Below are 21,689 nucleotides of genomic sequence, written 5' to 3'. Positions count from 1 at the left end.
ATACTGCACTCTAACTGCAGTTATATACATCTGGCTGCAATCTTTTTTCGTCAAAGTACCCTAAGAAGTAATACCTGTCTTTGCTTAACTTCATTTTCACATTGCGTTAATTCCACAGAGCATACTTTCGAGTTACACCAAGGTATATACAATGAGGTGAAACGTTTAGAACCTTGCAGCCCAATTCTACATGACATAAAATATCTGTTCCACAAAATACATTTCTATTTGAAAGTTTTTGCAACGTTGAACTCTTCTGAACAGACCCCATCACTGCTACTGTTCCTTGGTAACCATGACATCATTCCACTGGGCCAATCGTAGTTATGTTTCCCCAAATCACGTTCAGTTGTCGTGATTCACGCGAGAGAGCTTGAAGCAACTACACATCCGTAGTCGATTGTTACAGGTATATTTAATTGAACAATAAAGCTGACTACTATATTTGATAGCGATAATATATATTATTATGTATCGTATTGTACTCTTCGCTCATGTTAAAATGACATGTTGGTGGGTGATGCACCAACAAGCTAACGTTAGCTAGCCATCTAGCTAGTATCAACACAACAAATAACGATAGTTAGCGAGCTAATTAAAGACTAAATGTTTTGGTGTGTGAGACCAGAATATTCGCTCTGTTCCTCGCAAAAATGGTAGATATGATATCATTGTTAATAGCCAGCTAACCTTTCGAAATTAAATGATTTAGTTAGCTACATAGCAAACGTTGTTTTGTTCTTCTAACACCACTCGACCACACCGAGGTAAAGTTGGTTTTATATTCACACATTCGGACATTCATCATAAGCCATTTAACGTTACACATGTAAAAATCTATAACTAATTCACCGTTTGTCACAGAAACATCAAACTAGGTATGACTTATATTCTATAAATGTATAGCATACTTTTACAACCTTTTTTTTGTCGTTGAAAAATTCGAAATACATAAATACATAAAATCTAGAAATACATAAAATCTATAAAATGTAATTTAAAGAAGTATAAATCAATAAGTAATTCACCGTTTGTCACAGAATCATCAAACTAGGTATGATTTTTTTCTATAAATGTCTAGTATACTTTTACAACCTTTGATTTGAATAAACATTCCAGTTCTGATTTGACAGAAATACATTAACATCTATAAAATGCCATTTAAAGCTATATAAATCAATAACGTTTTCACTGATTATGACAGAATCATCAAGCAAAGTATGATATTTTCTATAAATGTCTAGCATACTTTTACAACCTTTGTTTTGAGGAGAAATTCCAGTTTTGATTTGATATAAATACATAAAATCTATAAAATTATATTTAAAACTGTATAAATCAATAACTAATTCACCATTTGTCACAGAAACATCAAACTATGTATGATTTATTCTATAAATGTCTAGCATACTTTAAAAAAACTTTGTTTTGAGTAAAAATTCCAGTTTTGATTTGATAGAGGGCATGTAGTACGTCTAGAGGGCGTGTGGTCAAAGTTATAATGAGTCTGTTATACCCTATTAGAAATTCTGCATCTTCAGTCATTACATTAGATTACAGGAAAAAACTACAGGATGAAGGGGTCAGGCCTTACTAACAAAGAAGACAGGTGGATGGATCAAGAGGACCAAGACAACCAAGAGGATCAACATGGACATTCCACAATGGAGATAAGGAAAACTAAGAGTGAACCATAACATACACTACCGTTCAAAAGTTTGGGGTCACTCAACTGGCAGCTTCATTAAATAGTACCTGCAAAACACCAGTCTCAACGTCAACAGTGAAAAGGTGACATCGGGATGCTAGGCAGAGTTGCAAAGAAAAAGCCATCTCTCTCTGTCCAGTGTCTGTGTTCTTTTACCCATCTTAATCTTTTATTTTTATTGGCCAGTCTGAGATATGGCTTTTTCTTTGCAACTCTGCCTAGAAGGCCAGCATCCCAGAGTCGCCTCTTCACTGTTGTCATTGAGACTGGTGTTTTGCGGGTACTAATTAATGAAGCTGCCAGTTGAGGACTTGTGAGGCGTCTGTTTCTCAAACTAGACAGTCAAATGTACTTGTTCTCTTGCTCAGTTGTGCACCTGGGCCTCCCGCTCCTCTTTCTATTCTGGTTAGAGACAGTTTGCGCTGTTCTGTGAAGGGAGTAGTACACAGCGTTGCACGAGATCTTCAGTTTCTTGGCAATTTCACGCATGGAATAGCCTTCATTTCTCAGAACAAGAGTAGACTGACGAGTTTCAGAAGAAAGTACTTTGTTTCTGGACATTTTGAGCCTGTAATCGAACCCACAAATGCTGATGCTCCAGATACTCAACTAGTCTAAAGAATGCCAGTTTTATTGCTTCTTTAATCAGAACAACAGTTTTCAGCTGTACTAACATAATTACAAAAAGGTTTTCTAATGATCAATTAGCCTTTTAAAATTATTAACTTGGATTAGCTAACACAATGTGCCATTGGAACACAGGAGTGATGGTTGCTGATAATGGTCTTCTGTAGGCCTATGTAGATATTCCATAAAAAATCTGCCGTTTCCAGCTATAATAGTCATTTACAACATTAACAATGTCTACACTGTATTTCTGATCAATTTGATGTTATTTTAATGGACAAAAAAATTTGCTTTTCAAAAACAAGGACATTTCTAAGTGACCACAAACTTTTGAACGGTAGTGTATGTTATGGTTCACTCTAAGTTTTCCTTATCTCCATTGTGGAATGTCCATGTTGATCCTCTTGGTTGTCTTGGTACTCTTGATCCATCCACCTGTCTTCTTTGTTAGTCAGACCTGACCCCTTCATCCTGTAGTTTTTTTCTATAATTTAATTTAATATGACTGAAGATGCAGAATTTTATGTCAGGCCCCTTCTAATAGTGTATAACAGACTCGTTACAACTTTGACCACACTCCTTCTAGACAGACTACATACCCTCTATCAAATCAAAACTTAAATTTTTCCCTAAAACAAAAGTTGTAAAGTATACATTTATAGAATAAATCATACATAGTTTGATATTTTTGTGACTAACTGTGAATTAGTTATTGATTTATACAGTTTTAAATGGAATATGATAGATTTTTTGTATTTCTATCAAGTCAAAACTGGAATTTTTACTCAAAACAAAGGTTGTAAATGTATGCTAGACATTTATAGAATAAATCATATCTAGTTTGATGAATCTGTGACATGGTTAATTAGTTATTGATTTTTACATTTGTAAATGGCTTTTAGCGAATGTCTGATGAGTGTCTGAATGTGTGAATATAAAACCAAATTTACCTCAGCCTCGACCACAGTCACTCTCGACATGTCGGTGCAATTACTACTTGCTAGCTAACACATTTTTTTATTCAAACTTCGCAGGATCCCAATGTCAATGATGAATTACGCGGAAAAGTCAGAAGATATTACTAAAGATGAATGGATGGACAAACTGAACAATGTACACATACAGAGGGCGGACATGAACCGGCTCATTATGAATTACCTTGTGACAGGTATTCCACGATTCACACTTTTGTGTCAGTTGCTGCTAAAACAACCTCCAATCTGAGCCGCTCTATCCCAGTTAACCGTTCTGAATCTTCAGCTTGTCTCTACTTACAGAAGCAGAATCCGACATTTTTCCTTGATCTATCCGGTTGATTTTTCTTGTGATTTTGATGGTCTCACTCTTGTCTGTGTTTGTGCAGAGGGGTTTAAAGAGGCAGCCGAGAAGTTTCGGATGGAGTCTGGGATCGAGCCCAGTGTGGACCTGGACTCTCTGGATGAGAGGATAAAGATTAGAGAGCTGATCCTGAAGGGACAGATACAGGAGGCCATCGCACTCATCAACAGCTTACACCCAGAGCTGCTTGACACCAAGCGCTACCTGTACTTTCACCTGCAGGTACGGATGCCCTCAGGGGATTGATTTAGGATCAGAGCTTGTCCAAGACAACAACATCTATTGTGGATGTCCATTGCCCACACCAAAACACTTGATAAAACGTATATTTAATTTGTTTGCCAGTAGCATACCACCCTGCATCCAACTGCTGACTTGCTTCTGAAGCTAAGCAGTGTTGGTCCTGGTCAGTCCCTGGATGGGAGACCAGATGCTGCTGGAAGTGGTGTTGGAGGGCCAGTAGGAGGCACTCTTTCCTCTGGTCTAAAAAAATATCCTAATGCCCTAGGGCAGTGATTGGGGACATTACCCTGTGTAGGGTGCAGTCTTTCATATGGGATGTTAAACAGGTGTCCTGACTCTCTGTGGTCACTAAAGATTAAAGGTCGACTGATTACGATTTTTCAACACCGATACCGATTATTGGAGGACCAAAAAAAGCCGATACCGATTAATCGGCCGATTCTTTAAAATGTATTTGTAATAATGACAATTACAACAATACTGAATGAACACATATTTTAACTTAATATAATACATCAATAAAATCAATTTAGCCTCAAATAAATAATGAAACATGTTCAATTTGGTTTAAATAATGCAAAAACAAAGTGTTGGAGAAGAAAGTAAAAGTGGAATATGTGCCATGTAAGAAAGCTAACGTTTAAGTTCCTTGCTCAGAACATGAGAACATATGAAAGCTGGTGGTTCCTTTTATTCCCAGGTAAGACGTTTTAGGTTGTAGTTATTATAGGAATTATAGGACTATTTCTCTCTATACGATTTGTATTTCATATACCTTTGACTATTGCCTGTTTTTATAGGCACTTTAGTATTGCCAGTGTAACAGTATAGCTTCCATCCCTCTCCTCGCCGCTACCTGGGCTCGAACCAGGAACACATCGACAACAGCCACCCTCGAAGCAGTGTTACCCATGCAGAGCAAGGGGAAAAACTACTCCAAGTCTCAGAGCGAGTGACGTTTGAAACGCTATTAGCGCGCACCCCGCTAACTAGCTAGCCATTTCACATCGGTTACACCAGCCTAATCTCGGGAGTTGATAGGCTTGAAGTCATAAACAGCGCAATGCTTCAAGCATTACGAAGAGCTGCTGGCAAAACGCACGAAAGTGCTGTTTGAATGAATGCTTACGAGCCTGCTGGTGCCTATCATCGCTCAGTCAGACTGCTCTATCAAATCATAGACTTAATTATAACATAATAGCACACAGAAATACGAGCCTTAGGTCATTAATTACCAACATACCAAGATGGCGTAGCAGTGTAGACGTCTTTGTCCTGTCGTGTCCCTTGTATATATCTTTTTACATCTTTTTCTTCGCATATCTTTTTAAAAATATTTTCTTAAACCTCAACTTCTAAATACTCTCCTGCAACCCGCCTCACCCAATGTGGCGTGGATCTGCTTTTTTCTAAAATATTTCTATTTACTTCTGATCTGGAATCCATCTACTGAAGATAGCCAGCCTACCAGCTACCAGTTAGCAAACCATTGCTAGCGGTCATCAGCTAACCTTTAGCTCGGAAAGCTCTCGCTAGTTCGAACAACGTGACTAAAACCAGAGCATAACGGACCTATTTCTCTCCATATCCCCGGATTCCTACCGCAAACTCTGAACATTTTCATCTGGATCTTCGCAACTAGCTAACCACAATCCCAGGTGACCACTCCTGGCTAGCGTTTCCATCCCGGAGCAAGCACCAATTAGCCTGAAGCTAGCCCGGCTAGGGCTCCTGTGCTACCACTGAAGCCCACTCCTGGGCTACAATATCCGGACCCCTTTACTGCCGGTACGGAGCACGGAACCCCGCCGATCCTCTACGACTGGAATACCGACATAATCTGCCCGAGGACTCCAACAGGCCCCTCAGGTGTGACGCCCGCTGAAGACCCATTCTGCTAACCTACTAGGCCTACTAGCTACCTAGAGCTACCTGGAACCCTACTAATTCCACAACTGGTCTATCGACGTCACCGCACGAAGAGGCAAAAACAGACTTCCCCCCCATCGCGACGTCCCCCAAAGGCTAACTTGCCTGCCCCGGTCTGCTAACTGCTAGCTTATCTTGCAGCTAGCGCAGCCAGGAAGCTAGCACCAGTTAGCAAACACAATTCTACAATTCACAACCTCTCTTTCGCCATCGCCATCCGGCTTGGATTCTCTGTCGACACGACCACGTCTGGTCTGCAGACGTGCCCTCAACCGGTGCCCTCAACCGGCCTCCGTCTGAGCAGACCCCCTCCGTCTGAGCAGACCACCCCCCGGGCTACTAACTTTAAACGCGTGCTAGCTTAGTGGAGGCCTCACTGCTCCATCTACGGCTGCCCCCTGGACACTATGATCACTTGGCTACATAGCTGATGCCTGCTTGACTGTCCATTAATTCACGGTACTCCATTCTGTTTATTTGTGTTTTATCTGTCGGCTCTGTGCTTTAACTCAGGATCTGTGTGTAGTTAATCCGACCCTCTCTGCCATTTTTACCTTCTGTTGCTGTGTTAGCTGACTAGCTGCTGTTATCTCACTTGTTGTTTTAGCTAGCTCTCCCAATCATGACCTGCAATCACTTTATGCCTTATTGTATGTCTCTCTCAAAAATCAATATGCCTTGCATACTGTTGTTCAGGCTAGTTATCATTGTTTTGGTTTGCAATGGACCCCGTAGTTCCACTCTCCGTACCTCTGATACCTCCTTTGTCCCACCCCCCACACATGCGGTGACCTCACCCATTGAGACCAGCATGTCCAGAGATACAACCTCTCTTATCATCACCCAGTGCCTGGGCTTGCCTCCGCTGTACCCGTGCCCCACCATACCCTGGTCTGCACATTATGCCCAGAATCTATTCTACCACGCCCATAAATCTGCTCCTTTTATTCCTTGTCCCCAACGCTCTAGGCGACCAGTTTTGATAGCCTTTAGCCGTACCCTCATCCTACTACTCCTCTGTTCCTTGGGTGATGTGGAGGTAAACCCAGGCCCTGCATGTCCCCAGTCACCCTCATTTGTTGACTTCTGTGATCGAAAAAGCCTTGGCCTCATGCATGTCAACATCAGAAGCCTCCTCCCTAAGTTTGCCTTACTCACCGCTTTAGCACACTCTGGCAACCCCGATGTCCTTGCCGTTTCCGAATCCTGGCTTAGGAAGGCCACCAAAAATTCGGAGATTTCCATACCCAACTATAACACTTTCCGTCAAGATAGAACTGCCAAAGGGGGAGGAGTTGCAATCTACTGCAGAGATAGCCTGCAAAGTTCTGTCATACTTTCCAGGTCTATGCCCAAACAGTTCGAACTTCTAATTTTAAAAATTAATCTCTCCAGAAATAAGTCTCTCACTGTTGCCGCCTGCTACCGACCCCCCTCAGCTCCCAGCTGTGCCCTGGACACCATCTGTGAATTGATCGCTCCCCATCTAGCTTCAGAGTTTGTTCTGTTAGGTGACCTAAACTGGGATATGCTTAACACCCCGGCAGTCCTACAATCTAAGCTTGATGCCCTCAATCTCACACAAATCATCAAGGAACCCACCAGGTACAACCCTAAATCCGTAAACATGGGCACCCTAATAGACATTATCCTGACCAACTTGCCCTCCAAATACACCTCTGCTGTCTTCAATCAAGATCTCAGCGATCACTGCCTCATTGCCTGTATCCGCCACGGGTCCACGGTCAAACGACCACCCCTCATCACTGTCAAACGCTCCCTAAAACACTTCTGCGAGCAGGCCTTTCTAATCGACCTGGCCCGGGTACCCTGGAAGGATATTGACCTCATCCCGTCAGTTGAGGATGCCTGGTCATTCTTTAAAAGTTACTTCCTCACCATATTAGACAAGCATGCTCCGTTCAAAAAATGCAGAACCAAGAACAGATATAGCCCTTGGTTCACTCCAGACCTGACTGCCCTCGACCAGCACAAAAACATCCTGTGGCGAACTGCAATAGCATCGAAGAGCCCCCGCGATATGCAACTGTTCAGGGAAGTCGCTTGACCTCATCTTTACTAGATGCTGTTCTTCCACTAATCTCATTGCAACTCCCCTCCAAGTCTCCGACCACTACCTTGTATCCTTTTCCCTCTCGCCGAGCGGAAAATACCGAGCCGAGCGGAAATGGAGGAAAACTCGCCTCCCTGCGGACCTGGCATCCTTTCACTCCCTCCTCTCTACATTCTCCTCTTCTGTCTCTGCTGCTAAAGCCAATTTCTACCACTCTAAATTCCAAGCATCTGCCTCTAACCCTAGGAAGCTCTTTGCCACCTTCTCCTCCCTCCTGAATCCTCCTCCCCCTCCTCCCCCCTCCTCCCTCTCTGCTGATGACTTCGTCAACCATTTTGAAAAGAAGGTCGACGACATCCGATCCTCGTTTGCTAAGTCAAACGACACCGCTGGTTCTGCTCACACTGCCCTACCCTGTGCTTTGACCTCTTTCTCCCCTCTCTCTCCAGATAAAATCTCGCGTCTTGTGACGGCCGGCCGCCCAACAACCTGCACGCTTGACCCTATCCCCTCCTCTCTTCTCCAGACCATTTCCGGAGACCTTCTCCCTTACCTCACCTCGCTCATCAACTCATCCTTGACCGCTGGCTACGTCCCTTCCGTCTTCAAGAGAGCGAGAGTTGCACCCCTTCTGAAAAAACCTACACTCGATCCCTCCGATGTCAACAACTACAGACCAGTATCCCTTCTTTCTTTTCTCTCCAAAACTCTTAAACGTGCCGTCCTTGGCCAGCTCTCCTGCTATCTCTCTCAGAATGACCTTCTTGATCCAAATCAGTCAGGTTTCAAGACTAGTCATTCAACTGAGACTGCTCTTCTCTGTGTCACGGAGGCGCTCCGCACTGCTAAAGCTAACTCTCTCTCCTCTGCTCTCATCCTTCTAGACCTATCGGCTGCCTTTGATACTGTGAACCATCAGATCCTCCTCTCCACCCTCTCCGAGCTGGGCATCTCCGGCGCGGCCCACGCTTGGATTGCGTCCTACCTGACAGGTCGCTCCTACCAGGTGGCGTGGCGAGAATCTGTCTCCGCACCACGTGCTCTCACCACTGGTGTCCCCCAGGGCTCTGTTCTAGGCCCTCTCCTATTCTCGCTATACACCAAGTCACTTGGCTCTGTCATATCCTCACATGGTCTCTCCTATCATTGCTATGCAGACGACACACAATTAATCTTCTCCTTTCCCCCCTCTGATAACCAGGTGGTGAATCGCATCTCTGCATGTCTGGCAGACATATCAGTGTGGATGACGGATCACCACCTCAAGCTGAACCTCGGCAAGACGGAGCTGCTCTTCCTCCCGGGGAAGGACTGCCCGTTCCATGATCTCGCCATCACGGTTGACAACTCCATTGTGTCCTCCTCCCAGAGTGTTAAGAACCTTGGCGTGATCCTGGACAACACCCTGTCGTTCTCAACTAACATCAAGGCGGTGACCCGTTCCTGTAGGTTCATGCTCTACAACATTCGCAGAGTACGACCCTGCCTCACGCAGGAAGCGGCGCAGGTCCTAATCCAGGCACTTGTCATCTCCCGTCTGGATTACTGCAACTCGCTGTTGGCTGGGCTCCCTGCCTGTGCCATTAAACCCCTACAACTCATCCAGAACGCCGCAGCCCGTCTGGTGTTCAACTTTCCCAAGTTCTCTCACGTCACCCCGCTCCTCCGCTCTCTCCACTGGCTTCCAGTTGAAGCTCGCATCCGCTACAAGACCATGGTGCTTGCCTACGGAGCTGTGAGGGGAACGGCACCTCCGTACCTTCAGGCTCTGATCAGGCCCTACACCCAAACAAGGGCACTGCGTTCATCCACCTCTGGCCTGCTCGCCTCCCTACCTCTGAGGAAGTACAGTTCCCGCTCAGCCCAGTCAAAACTGTTCGCTGCTCTGGCACCCTAATGGTGGAACAAACTCCCTCACGACGCCAGGTCAGCGGAGTCAATCACCACCTTCCGGAGACACCTGAAACCCCACCTCTTTAAGGAATACCTAGGATAGGATAAAGTAATCCTTCTAACCCCCCCCCCCCCCCCTTAAAAGAGTTAGATGCACTATTGTAAAGTGGTTGTTCCACTGGATATCATAAGGTGAATGCACCAATTTGTAAGTCGCTCTGGATAAGAGCGTCTGCTAAATGACTTAAATGTAAATGTAAGTCAGGAACCAATACACGCAGTCAGTCAGGAAAGCAAAGGCCAGCTTTTTCAAGCAGAAATTTGCATCCTGTAGCTCTAACTCCAAAAAGTTCTGGGATACTGTAAAGTCCATGGAAAACAAGAGCACCTCCTCCCAGCTGCCCACTGCACTGAGGCTAGATAACACGGTCACCACTGATAAGTCCGTGATAATCGAAAACTTCAACAAACATTTCTCAATGGCTGGCCATGCCTTCCTCCTGGCGACTCCAACCTTGGCCAACAGCCCCGCCCCCCCCCCCCGCTGCTACTCGCCCAAGCCTCCCCAGCTTCTCCTTTACCCATATCCAGATATCAGATGTTCTGAAAGAGCTGGAAAACCTGGACCCATACAAATCAGCTGGGCTTGACAATCTGGACCCCCTATTTCTGAAACTGTCCGCCGCCATTGTCGCACCCCCTATTACCAGCCTGTTCAACCTCTCCTTCGTATCATCTGAGATCCCCAAGGATTGGAAAGCTGCCGCTGTCATCCCCCTCTTCAAAGGGGGAGACACCTTGGACCCAAACTGTTACAGACCTATATCCATTCTGCCCTGCCTAGCTAAGGTCTTCGAAAGCCAAGTCAACAAACAGATCACTGACCATCTCGAATCCCACTGTACCTTCTCCGCTGTGCAATCCGGTTTCCGAGCCGGTCACGGGTGCACCTCAGCCACGCTCAAGGTACTAAACGATATCATAACCGCCATCGATAAAAGACATTACTGTGCAGCCGTCTTCATCGACCTGGCCAAGGCTTTCGACTCTGTCAATCACCATATTCTTATCGGCAGACTCAATAGCCTAGGTTTTTCTAATGACTGCCTTGCCTGGTTCACCAACTACTTTGCAGACAGAGTTCAGTGTGTCAAATCGGAGGGCATGTTGTCCGGTCCTCTGGCAGTCTCTATGGGGGTACCACAGGGTTCAATTCTCGGGCCGACTCTTTTCTCTGTATACATCAATGATGTTGCTCTTGCTGCGGGCGATTCCCTGATCCACCTCTACGCAGACGACACCATTCTGTATACTTCCGGCCCTTCCCTGGACACTGTGCTATCTAACCTCCAAACGAGCTTCAATGCCATACAACACTCCTTCCGTGGCCTCCAACTGCTCTTAAACGCTAGTAAAACCAAATGCATGCTTTTCAACCGTTCGCTGCCTGCACCCGCACGCCCGACTAGCATCACCACCCTGGACGGTTCCGACCTAGAATATGTGGACATCTATAAGTACCTAGGTGTCTGGCTAGACTGCAAACTCTCCTTCCAGACTCATATCAAACATCTCCAATCCAAAATCAAATCTAGAGTCGGCTTTCTATTCCGCAACAAAGCCTCCTTCACTCACGCCGCCAAACTTACCCTAGTAAAACTGACTATCCTACCGATCCTCGACTTCGGCGATGTCATCTACAAAATAGCTTCCAATACTCTACTCAGCAAACTGGATGCAGTTTATCACAGTGCCATCCGTTTTGTTACTAAAGCACCTTATACGACCCACCACTGCGACCTGTATGCCCTAGTCGGCTGGCCCTCGCTACATGTTCGTCGTCAGACCCACTGGCTCCAGGTCATCTACAAGGCTATGCTAGGTAAAGCGCCGCCTTATCTCAGTTCACTGGTCACGATGGCTACACCCACCCGTAGCACGCGCTCCAGCAGGTGTATCTCACTGATCATCCCTAAAGCCAAAACCTCATTTGGACGCCTTCCAGTTCTCTGCTGCCTGCGACTGGAACGAATTGCAAAAATCTCTGAAGTTGGAGACTTTTATCTCCCTCAACAACTTTAAAAATCTGCTATTCGAGCAGCTAACCGATCGCTGCAGCTGTACATAGTCCACCTGTAAACTACCCACCCAATTTACCTACCTCACCCCCATACTGCTTTTATTTATTTACTTTTCTGCTCTTTTGCACACCAGTATCTCTTCTTGCACATGATCATCTGATGATTTATCACTCCAGTGTTAATCTGCTAAATTGTAATTATTCGATTTATTGCCTACCTCATGCCTTTTGCACACATTGTATATAGATTCTCTTTTTTCTACCATGTTATTGACTTGTTTATTGTTTACTCCATGTGTAACTCTGTGTTGTTGTCTGTTCACACTGCTATGCTTTATCTTGGCCAGGTCGCAGTTGCAAATGAGAACTTGTTCTCAACTAGCCTACCTGGTTAAATAAAGGTGAAATAAAATAAAAATAAATTAATATGGTTGAATCCGGAAACTATCATCTCGAAAACAAAACGTTTATTCTTTCAGTGAAATACAGAACCGTTCCGTATTTTATCTAACGGGTGGCATCCATAAGTCTAAATATTCCTGTTACATTGCACAACCTTCAATGTTATGTCATAATTACGTAAAATTCTGGCAAATTAGTTCGCAATGAGCCAGGCGGCCCAAACTGTTGTCTATACCCTGACTGCGTGCAATGAACGCAAGAGAAGTGACACAATTTCACCTGGTTAATATTGCCTGCTAACCTGGATTTCTTTTAGCTAAATATGCAGGTTTAAAAATATATACTTCTGTGTATTGATTTTAAGAAAGGCATTGATGTTTATGGTTAGGTACACGTTTTTAGCAACGACAGTCCTTTTTCGCGAATGCGCACTGCATCGATTATATGCATCGCAGGACACGCTAGATAAACTAGTAATATAATCAACCATGTGTAGTTATAACTAGTGATTATGATTGATTGATTGATTGTTTTTTATAAGATAAGGTTAATGCTAGCTAGCAAATTACCTTGGCTTCTTACTGCATTCGCATAACAGGCTGTAACGGCTCTCTTTCGGTGAGTGAGTTGACCAAGGCGCAGCGGGTTGTGAATACATAATGAACTTTATTTAACAAGACGAAACTAAACACACGAAGAACACTTGAATAATTTTACAAAACAACAAAACGAACTAGACAGACCTAAACTATGAACTTACATGAAACGAGGAACACATAAACAGGAACGACCGAACGAACGAGACGAGACAGTACCGTGTGGTGCAACAAACACAGACACAGAGACAATCACCCACAAACAAACAGTGAGAACACCCTACCTTAATATGACTCTCAATTAGAGGAAAACGCAAAACACCTGCCTCTAATCAAGAGCCATACCAGGCAACCCAAAACCAACATAGAAACGGAAAACATAGACTGCCCACCCAAAACTCACGCCCTGACCATCACACACATAAAAAACAACAGAAAACAGGTCAGGAACGTGACAGAACCCCCCCCTCAAGGTGCGAACGCCGGGCGCACCAGCACAAAGTCCAGGGGAGGGTCTGGGTGGGCATCTGACCACGGTGGTGGCTCAGGCTCCGGACGCTGTCCCCAAACCACCATAGTCACTCCCCGCTTCTGTATCCCCCTCCCAATGACCACCCTCCAACTAAAACCACCTAAATGAAGGGGCAGCACCGGGATAAGGGGCAGCACCGGGATAAGGGGCAGCACCGGGATAAGGGGCAGGTCCTGGCTGAGGGACTCTGGCAGGTCCGGGCTGAGGGACTCTGGCAGGTCCGGGCTGAGGGACTCTGGCAGGTCCGGGCTGAGGGACTCTGGCAGGTCCGGGCTGAGGGACTCTGGCAGGTCCGGGCTGAGGGACTCTGGCAGGTCCGGGCTGAGGGACTCTGGCAGGTCCGGGCTGAGTGGCAGCTCATGACTATAGGGCAGCTCATGACTGTAGGGCAGCTCATGACTGTAGGGCAGCTCATGACTAGGGCAGCTCATGACTGTAGGGCAGCTCATGACTGTAAGGCAGCTCATGACTGTAGGGCAGCTCATGACTGGAGGGCAGCTCATGACCGGAGGGCAGCTCTGGCAGCTCCTGACTGGCTGGCGTCTCTGGCAGCTCCTGACTGGCTGGCGTCTCTGGCAGCTCCTGACTGGCTGGCGTCTCTGGCAGCTCCTGACTGGCTGGCGTCTCTGGCAGCTCCTGACTGGCTGGCGTCTCTGGCAGCTCCTGACTGGCTGGCGTCTCTGGCAGCTCCTGACTGGCTGGCGTCTCTGGCAGCTCCTGACTGGCTGGCGTCTCTGGCAGCTCCTGACTGGCTGGCGTCTCTGGCAGCTCCTGACTGGCTGGCGTCTCTGGCAGCTCCTGACTGGCTGGCGTCTCTGGCAGCTCCTGACTGGCTGGCGTCTCTGGCAGCTCCTGACTGGCTGGCGTCTCTGGCAGCTCCTGACTGGCTGGCGGATCTGGCGGCTCCTGACTGGCTGGCGGCTCTGGCGGCTCCTGACTGACGGACGGCTCTAGCGGCTCCTGACTGACGGACGGCTCTAATGGCTCGTGGCAGACGGATGGCTCAGAAAGCGCTGGGCAGACAGATGGCTCAGAAGGCGCTGGGCAGACAGATGGCTCAGACGGCGCTGGGCAGACAGATGGTTCAGACGGCGCTGGGCAGACAGATGGCTCAGACGGCGCTGGGCAGACAGATGGCTCAGACGGCGCTGGGCAGACAGATGGCTCAGACGGCGCTGGGCAGACAGATGGCTCAGACGGCGCTGGGCAGACAGATGGCTCAGACGGCGCTGGGCAGACAGATGGCTCAGACGGCGCTGGGCAGACAGATGGCTCAGACGGAGCTGGGCAGACAGGCAGTGCAGAAGGCGTTGGGCAGACGGCCGACTCTGCCCTGCTGAGGCGCACAGTAGGCCTGGTGCGTGGTGCCGGAACTGGAGGTACCGGGATGACGGCACGCACTTCAAGGCTAGTGCGGGGAGCAGGGACAGGGCACACTGACCTCTCGAAGCGCACTATAGGCCTGGTGCGTGGTACCGGAACAGGAGGTACCGGGCTGAGGGCACGCACCTCAGAGCGAGTGCGGGGAGAAGGAACAGTGCGTACAGGGCTCTGGAGACGCACAGATGGCTTAGTGCGTGGTGCCGGAACTGGAGGCACTGGGCTGGAGACACGCACCATAGGGAGAGTGCGTGGAGGAGGAACAGGGCTCTTAAAACGCACTGGAAGCCTGGTGCGTGGTGTAGGCACTGGTGGTACTGGGCTGGGGCGAGGAGGTAGCGCCGGAAATACCGGACCGTGTAGGCGTACTGGCTCCCTTGAGCACTGAGCCTGCCCAACCTTACCTGGTTGCATGCTCCCCGTAGCCCGTCCAGTGCGGGGAGGTGGATTAACCCGCACTGGGCTGTGTTGGCGAACCGGGGACACCATGCGTAAGGCTGGTGCCATGTAAGCCGGCCCAAGGAGATGTACTGGTGGCCAGATATGTAGGGCCGGCCTAATGACATTTGGCTCAATGCCCAATCTAGCCCTACCAGTGCGGGGAGGTGGAATAACCCGCACTGGGCTATGCACCCGTACAGGAGACACCGTGCGCTCTACTGCGTAACATGGTGTCTGCCCGTACTCCCGCTCTCCACGGTTAGCCTGGGAAGTGGGCGCAGGTCTCCTACCTGCCCTCGGCCCACTACCTCTTAGCCCCCCCCCCAAGAAATTTTTGGGTGGTACTCACGGGCTTTTCGGGCTTCCGTGCTAGACGCGTCCCCTCATAACTCCGGTTCCCTTCTCCGGTTGCCTCTGCTCTCCTCAGTGCCTCCAGCTGTTCCCATGGGAGGCGATCCCTTCCAGCCAGGATCTCCTCCCATGTGTAGCAACCTTTCCCGTCCAAAACATCTTCCCAAGTCCATTCCTCCTTCTTGCGCTGCTGCTGTCGTTGCTGTCCGTTAACCCGCTGCTTGATCTGGGTTTGGTGGGTGATTCTGTAACGGCTCTCTTTCGGTGAGTGAGTTGACCAAGGCGCAGCGGGTTGTGAATACATAATGAACTTTATTTAACAAGACGAAACTAAACACACGAAGAACACTTGAATAATTTTACAAAACAACAAAACGAACTAGACAGACCTAAACTATGAACTTACATGAAACGAGGAACACATAAACAGGAACGACCGAACGAACGAGACGAGACAGTACCGTGTGGTGCAACAAACACAGACACAGTGACAATCACCCACAAACAAACAGTGAGAACACCCTACCTTAATATGACTCTCAATTAGAGGAAAACGCAAAACACCTGCCTCTAATCAAGAGCCATACCAGGCAACCCAAAACCAACATAGAAACGGAAAACATAGACTGCCCACCCAAAACTCACGCCCTGACCATCACACACATAAAAAACAACAGAAAACAGGTCAGGAACGTGACACAGGCGGGCTCCTCATGAGGCAGGTGGTTAGAGTGTTGGACTAGTTAACCGTAAGGTTGCAAGATTGAATCCCTCAGCTGACAAGGTAAAAATCTGTCGTTCTGCCCCTGAACAAGGCAGTTAACCCACCGTTCCTAGGCCGTCATTGAAAATAAGAATGTGTTCTTAACTGACTTGCCTAGTTAAATAAAGGTGTAAAATAAAATCTAAAAAAATCGGCGTCCAAAATTACTGATTTCCGATTGTTACGAAAACTTGAAATCGGCCCTAATTAATCGGCCATTCCGATTAATCGGTCGACCTCTACTAAAGATCCCATGGCACTTATTGTAAGAGTACAGGTGTTAATCCCAGTGTTCTGGCTGAAATTCCCAATCTGACCCTCATACCACCTAATCATCCCCAGCTTCCAATTGGCTCATTCATCCCCCCTCCTCTCCCCTGTAACTATTCCCCAGGTCATTGCTGTAAATGACAATATGTTCTCAGTCAACATAAAAAGTCCCTCTCCATTTCTTCCCTCCTTCCCCTTTTCCTCTTTGTAGCAACAGCACTTGATTGAGTTAATCAGGCTGCAGGAGACAGAGTCTGCGTTGGAGTTTGCCCAGACACAGCTGGCAGAGCAGGGGGAGGAGAGCCGTGAGTGCCTGACAGAGATGGAGAGGACGCTGGCTCTTCTTGCCTTCGACAACCCGGAAGAGTCGCCCTTTGGAGACCTGCTTAACATGATGCAGCGACAGAAGGTGTGTCTGTGTGTGTGTGGCCTATCATCTGTATAATTGTTTATTAGGCTATTATAAACTGGGTGATTCGAACCCTGAATTCTGATTGGCTGACAGCTGTGGTATATGAGACCGTATACCACTGGTATGACAAAACATTTCTAATTACGTTGGTAACAAGTTTATAATAGCAATAAGGCACCTCAGGGGTTTGTGGTATATGACTAATATACCACGGCTAAGGGCTGTATCCGGGCACTCCGCGTTGCGTCGTGCTTAAGAACAGCCCACAGCCATGGTATATTGGCCATATACCACGCCCCTTCGTGCCTTATTGCTTAACTATAGCCTCTTTACACTACATTAGCTTGACGACGCATACTAGATCCACGACACATACAGTGCCCTCCGTAATTATTAAGAGAGTGCATTTTTTCTTCTTTTGCCTCTACTCCAAAAATCAAACAATGACTATGAGATTAAAGTGCAGACTATCAGCTTTATTTTGAGTGTATTTTCATCATATCGGGTAAACTGTTTAGAAATTACAGCACTTGTTGTACATAGTTCCCCCATTTTAGGGGAGGAAAAGTATTGGGGAAAATTCACTTATGTGTATTAAAGTAGTAAACAGTTTAGTATTTGGTCCCATATTCATAGCACGCAATAACTACATCAAGCTTGTGACTGAAATTTGGTGGATCCATTTGCTGTTTGTTTTGTGCCCAATAGAAATTAATGGTAAATAATAATGTATTGTGCATTTTGGAGTCACTTTTATTGTAATAAGAATAGAATATGTTTCTATTTTTTGCGGGGGGGTATGATATTTGTGTGTCTAACTTTCTCTCACTCATCATTAATCTTTTTTTTTCTTTTTTTCTCACCTTTATTTAACCAGGTAGGCCAATTGAGAACAAGTTCTCATTTACAACTGCGACCTGGCCAAGATAAAGCAAAGCAGTGCGACACAAACAACAACACAGAGTTACACATGGAATAAACAAACATACAGTCAATACAATAGAAAAAGTCTATATACAATGTGTGCAAATGAGGCAGGACAACGGAGGTAAGGCAATATATTGGCCACAGTGGCGAAATAATTACAATATAGAAATTAAACACTGGAGTGATAGATGTGCAGAAGATGAGTGTGCAAGTAGAGATACTGGGGTGCAAAGGAGCAAAATAAAAAATAATAGTATGGGAATGGGGTAGTTGGATGGGCTATTTACAGATGAGCTATGTACAGGTGCAGTGATCTGTGAGCTGCTCTGACAGCTGGTGCTTAAAGCTAGTGAGGGAGATATGAGTCTCCAGCTTCAGTGATTTTTGAACAGTCATTGGCAGCAGAGAACTGGAAGGAAAGGCGGCCGAAGGAGGAATTGGCTTTGGGGGTGACCAGTGAAATATACCTGCTGGAGCACGTGCTACGGATGGGTGCTGCTATGGTGACCAGTGAGCTGAGATAAGGCGGGGCTTTACCTAGCAAAGACTTATAGATGACCTGGAGCCAGTGGGTTTGGCGACGAATATGAAGCGAGGGCCAGCCAACGAGAGCATACATGTCGCAGTGGTGGGTAGTATATGGGGCTTTGGTGACAAAACGGATGGCACTGTGATAGACTGCATCCAATTTGCTGAGTAGAGTGTTGGAGGCTATTTTGTAAATTACATCGCCAAAGTCAAGGATCGGTAGGATAGTCAGTTTTACGAGGGTATTTTTTGGCAGCATGAGTGAAGGCTGCTTTGTTTGCGAAATAGGAAGCCAGTTCTAGATTTAATTTTGGATTGGAGATGCTTACTGTGAGTCTGGAAGGAGAGTTTACAGTCTAACAAGACACCTAGGTATTTGTAGTTGTCCACATATTCTAAGTCAGAACCGTCCAGAGTAGTGATGCTGGACGTGCAGGCAGGTGTGGGCAGAGATCGGTTGAAGAGCATGCATTTAGTTGTACTTATGTTTAAGAGCAGTTGGAGGCCACGGAAGGAGAGTTGTATGGCACTGAATCTCATCTGGAGGTTTGTTAACACAGTGTCCAAAGAAGGACCAGAAGTATACAGAATGGTGTCGTCAGCCTAGAGGTGGATCAGAGAATCACCAGCAGCAAGAGCGACATTATTGATGTATACAGAGAAAAGAGTCGGCCCGAGGTTGAACCCTGTGGCACCCCCATAGAGACTGCCAGAGGTCTGGACAACAGGCCCTCCAATTTGAGAAACCAAGGCTGTTGATTCATTCAGGATTATCCGTAATCATGGTAGCATCCACATTAATGTAGAAGTGTTTCGAAACATTCTATTCTTATTTACAATAAAGGTGACTCCAAAATGCACAATTCATTATTTACCATTAATTTCTATTGGGCACAAAATAATCTGAAACACAACCAAAAATAAACAGCAAATGCATCCAACAAATTTGTAGAGTCACAAGCTTGATGTAGTCATTGTGTGCTATGAATATGGGACCAAATACTAAACTGTTTACTTCTTTAATACACATATAAGTGAATTTGTCCCAATACTTTTCCTCCCCTAAAATGGGGGCACTATGTACAACAAGTGCTGTAATTTCTAAACGGTTCACCCAATATGGATGAAAATATGCTCAAATGAACACTGGCAGTCTGCACTTCATAGTCGTTGTTTGATTTTTAATCCAACTTTTTGAAGTATTGAGCCTAAAGAAGAAGGAACAAAAAGAAAACGCTATCCCGATAATTACAGAGGGCACTGTATTTTTGTATGGTAAAGAGACGGATCTAGCATCAAATCGCTCTTTCCCAAGCCACCTCCATAGGTAGTGTGGGACACGTGTACACCAAATACCCCCCTCTGAGTGGTATAGTGTAAAGACAATGGCTCTCTGATGCCACATGCCCCTGCAAGAATTACCGTAATTATCTTAATTCCAGGAGACAGCGTTTTTCTTGTTAGCCAAATTGAAAATTAAATGCTTTTAAAATGTCCACACATTTGTGAATCATTGCATTAATCAAGTGTGCAACATTATGTGCAATATGGTTTAGATCCTTATTTTGTTTGTCTATATACTATGGTATTTACAGTATGCTAATCGCTGCAAACACACATGAGGCAGGAATGTGGCTTTGGCCACACCACATCCAAGGTTAATGTAAAGATACTGTAAACAGATAAGATGCAAATCTGATGTTGAAGAGTCAGCTCTTACTACACATATTTTTACTAATGTAAAGAAAGAGCCTTAATGTGCATGAGTAAAAGGGTCTCTTTTTGGGGGTGTTCTATGTGTGACTGTATTCCTGTAATTTAAACACCTTTCTTTCCTTTCTCAATGCTCTTCAGGTGTGGAGTGAGGTGAACCAGGCTGTGCTGGACTATGAGAACAGGGAGTCAACACCCAAACTGGCCAAGCTACTCAAGCTGCTGTTATGGGCTCAGAACGAGCTGGACCAGAAGAAAGTCAAATACCCCAAAATGACAGACCTCAGCAAAGGCACTATTGAGGATCCCAAGTGAAATGAACGAGCAGGGACATGGACTACCACACTTCCTTTCTCCTATTTATAAGCAGTCGACTGGATGATAACGTAAAAATAACATATATTATATACCAATATAAATACTTTTTTCATGTTGAATATATGAAAGGACTTAATTGATTGTGCAAACAGTTTATGGCTGTATTTTAAAAAGTGACAACTGCTATGATGATATAAACATTCAACAGAGTACCCACATTTATAGACATTTTGAAAGACAAATTTAAATTGCTGGTTTATATTTGATTACCTGAAAAATAAGTATTAATCACTTTTACTTGAGTATCATGGTGAGTTCTGAGTATCATTTTGTTTTATTTGTTTTTAAGTCACTGGGTTGCCACGCTGAGTTTGGGAGTTATGATTTTATACATATAAGGTAGAGTTTAAGACTAAATTAGGCTCATGTGTAAAGGAAAGAGAGGAATAGGCTATATGCCACTTTTTCTAGATAAAGGGTTTGGATTAATTGGAAACTGTTACCCAGCCTTTTATCTACTGTACTTTGATAGGTTATAACCGGTAATCTGGTATTAACCTGTCTACCGCTGGATGAAATTATTGCTTACATGGAAATACGGGTTTCTTTTAAATGGTTGGCTGAGTTTACATTCCCTTCTGTCTTTGAAAGACACATGTAGCTCAGCCTTGTATTGTTTGTTTGTTTTGTTGAGGATTGAAACGTTGTAGATGGTGGAAACCTTGACCTTTCACAGTAGAAGGGCTGTACTTATTTCTCTCCTACGGGAGTAGAGAGAAGTTAGGTACACATGACCAGTTTGCTATTAAGAGTTAGTTACCAGTTAGAATTTTTACATTTACTGCCCAGATGCATGTAATGTAATGTTGAATTGGTTAAGGTCATTACAGAAGCACTCATGCCTTGTTTATGTTATGTGGGAGTTTAAATATTTGTTTTTTTTGTACCTGCTGCTAAATGTCCAGTCTTCATTTCATACAACTTTTTATTGTACTGTAAGACAATGTGATCATAGAGACTACAGATAACTCCCCTCTTATTATTGGACGTTTTTGAGGTAATATTTGCAGATATGGAAATAAACAATTATTTTGAGTGACAGTTTTATTGAAATACGGCCTTATACAGTAGGTAATGTATGACAATCCATTAAGAGCATTGTTT

At 45.5% G+C, this 21,689-nt stretch overlaps 1 protein-coding gene across 2 annotated transcripts; it reads left to right on the top strand.

The window, feature by feature from the left end:
* The first annotated feature begins 301 nt into the window (after positions 1–301).
* On the top strand, positions 302–21,620 carry LOC129829879 (glucose-induced degradation protein 8-B homolog). 2 transcript variants are annotated; one of them, XM_055891870.1, is made up of 5 exons: positions 302–409; positions 3,370–3,503; positions 3,699–3,895; positions 16,839–17,036; positions 20,349–21,620. In XM_055891870.1, exons 2-5 carry the CDS (start codon positions 3,377–3,379, stop codon positions 20,520–20,522), a joined length of 696 nt encoding a protein of 231 aa, XP_055747845.1. In that variant the 5' UTR covers positions 302–409; positions 3,370–3,376; the 3' UTR covers positions 20,523–21,620. The 2 variants fall into 2 exon arrangements, with proteins under 2 accessions (XP_055747845.1, XP_055747846.1); XM_055891871.1 differs by lacking the exon at positions 302–409 and adding an exon at positions 429–767.
* The last annotated feature ends 69 nt before the right edge of the window (positions 21,621–21,689 follow it).

This window comes from Salvelinus fontinalis, chromosome 31, assembly GCF_029448725.1.
Source record: "Salvelinus fontinalis isolate EN_2023a chromosome 31, ASM2944872v1, whole genome shotgun sequence".
NCBI lineage: Eukaryota > Metazoa > Chordata > Actinopteri > Salmoniformes > Salmonidae > Salvelinus > Salvelinus fontinalis.
The sequence above is the reverse complement of the archived record's forward strand: the minus strand, read 5'-3'. Positions and strand labels throughout refer to the sequence as shown.

Bases quoted from the DNA above. Each gene is read 5' to 3' on its own strand.
- LOC129829879 (XM_055891870.1), top strand. From the start codon at position 3,377: ATGTCAATGATGAATTACGCGGAAAAGTCAGAAGATATTACTAAAGAT. The intron at 3,504-3,698 runs GTATTCCACGAT...GTGTTTGTGCAG, and splicing joins TATGAATTACCTTGTGACAG to AGGGGTTTAAAGAGGCAGCC. The intron at 3,896-16,838 runs GTACGGATGCCC...TCCTCTTTGTAG, and splicing joins ACCTGTACTTTCACCTGCAG to CAACAGCACTTGATTGAGTT.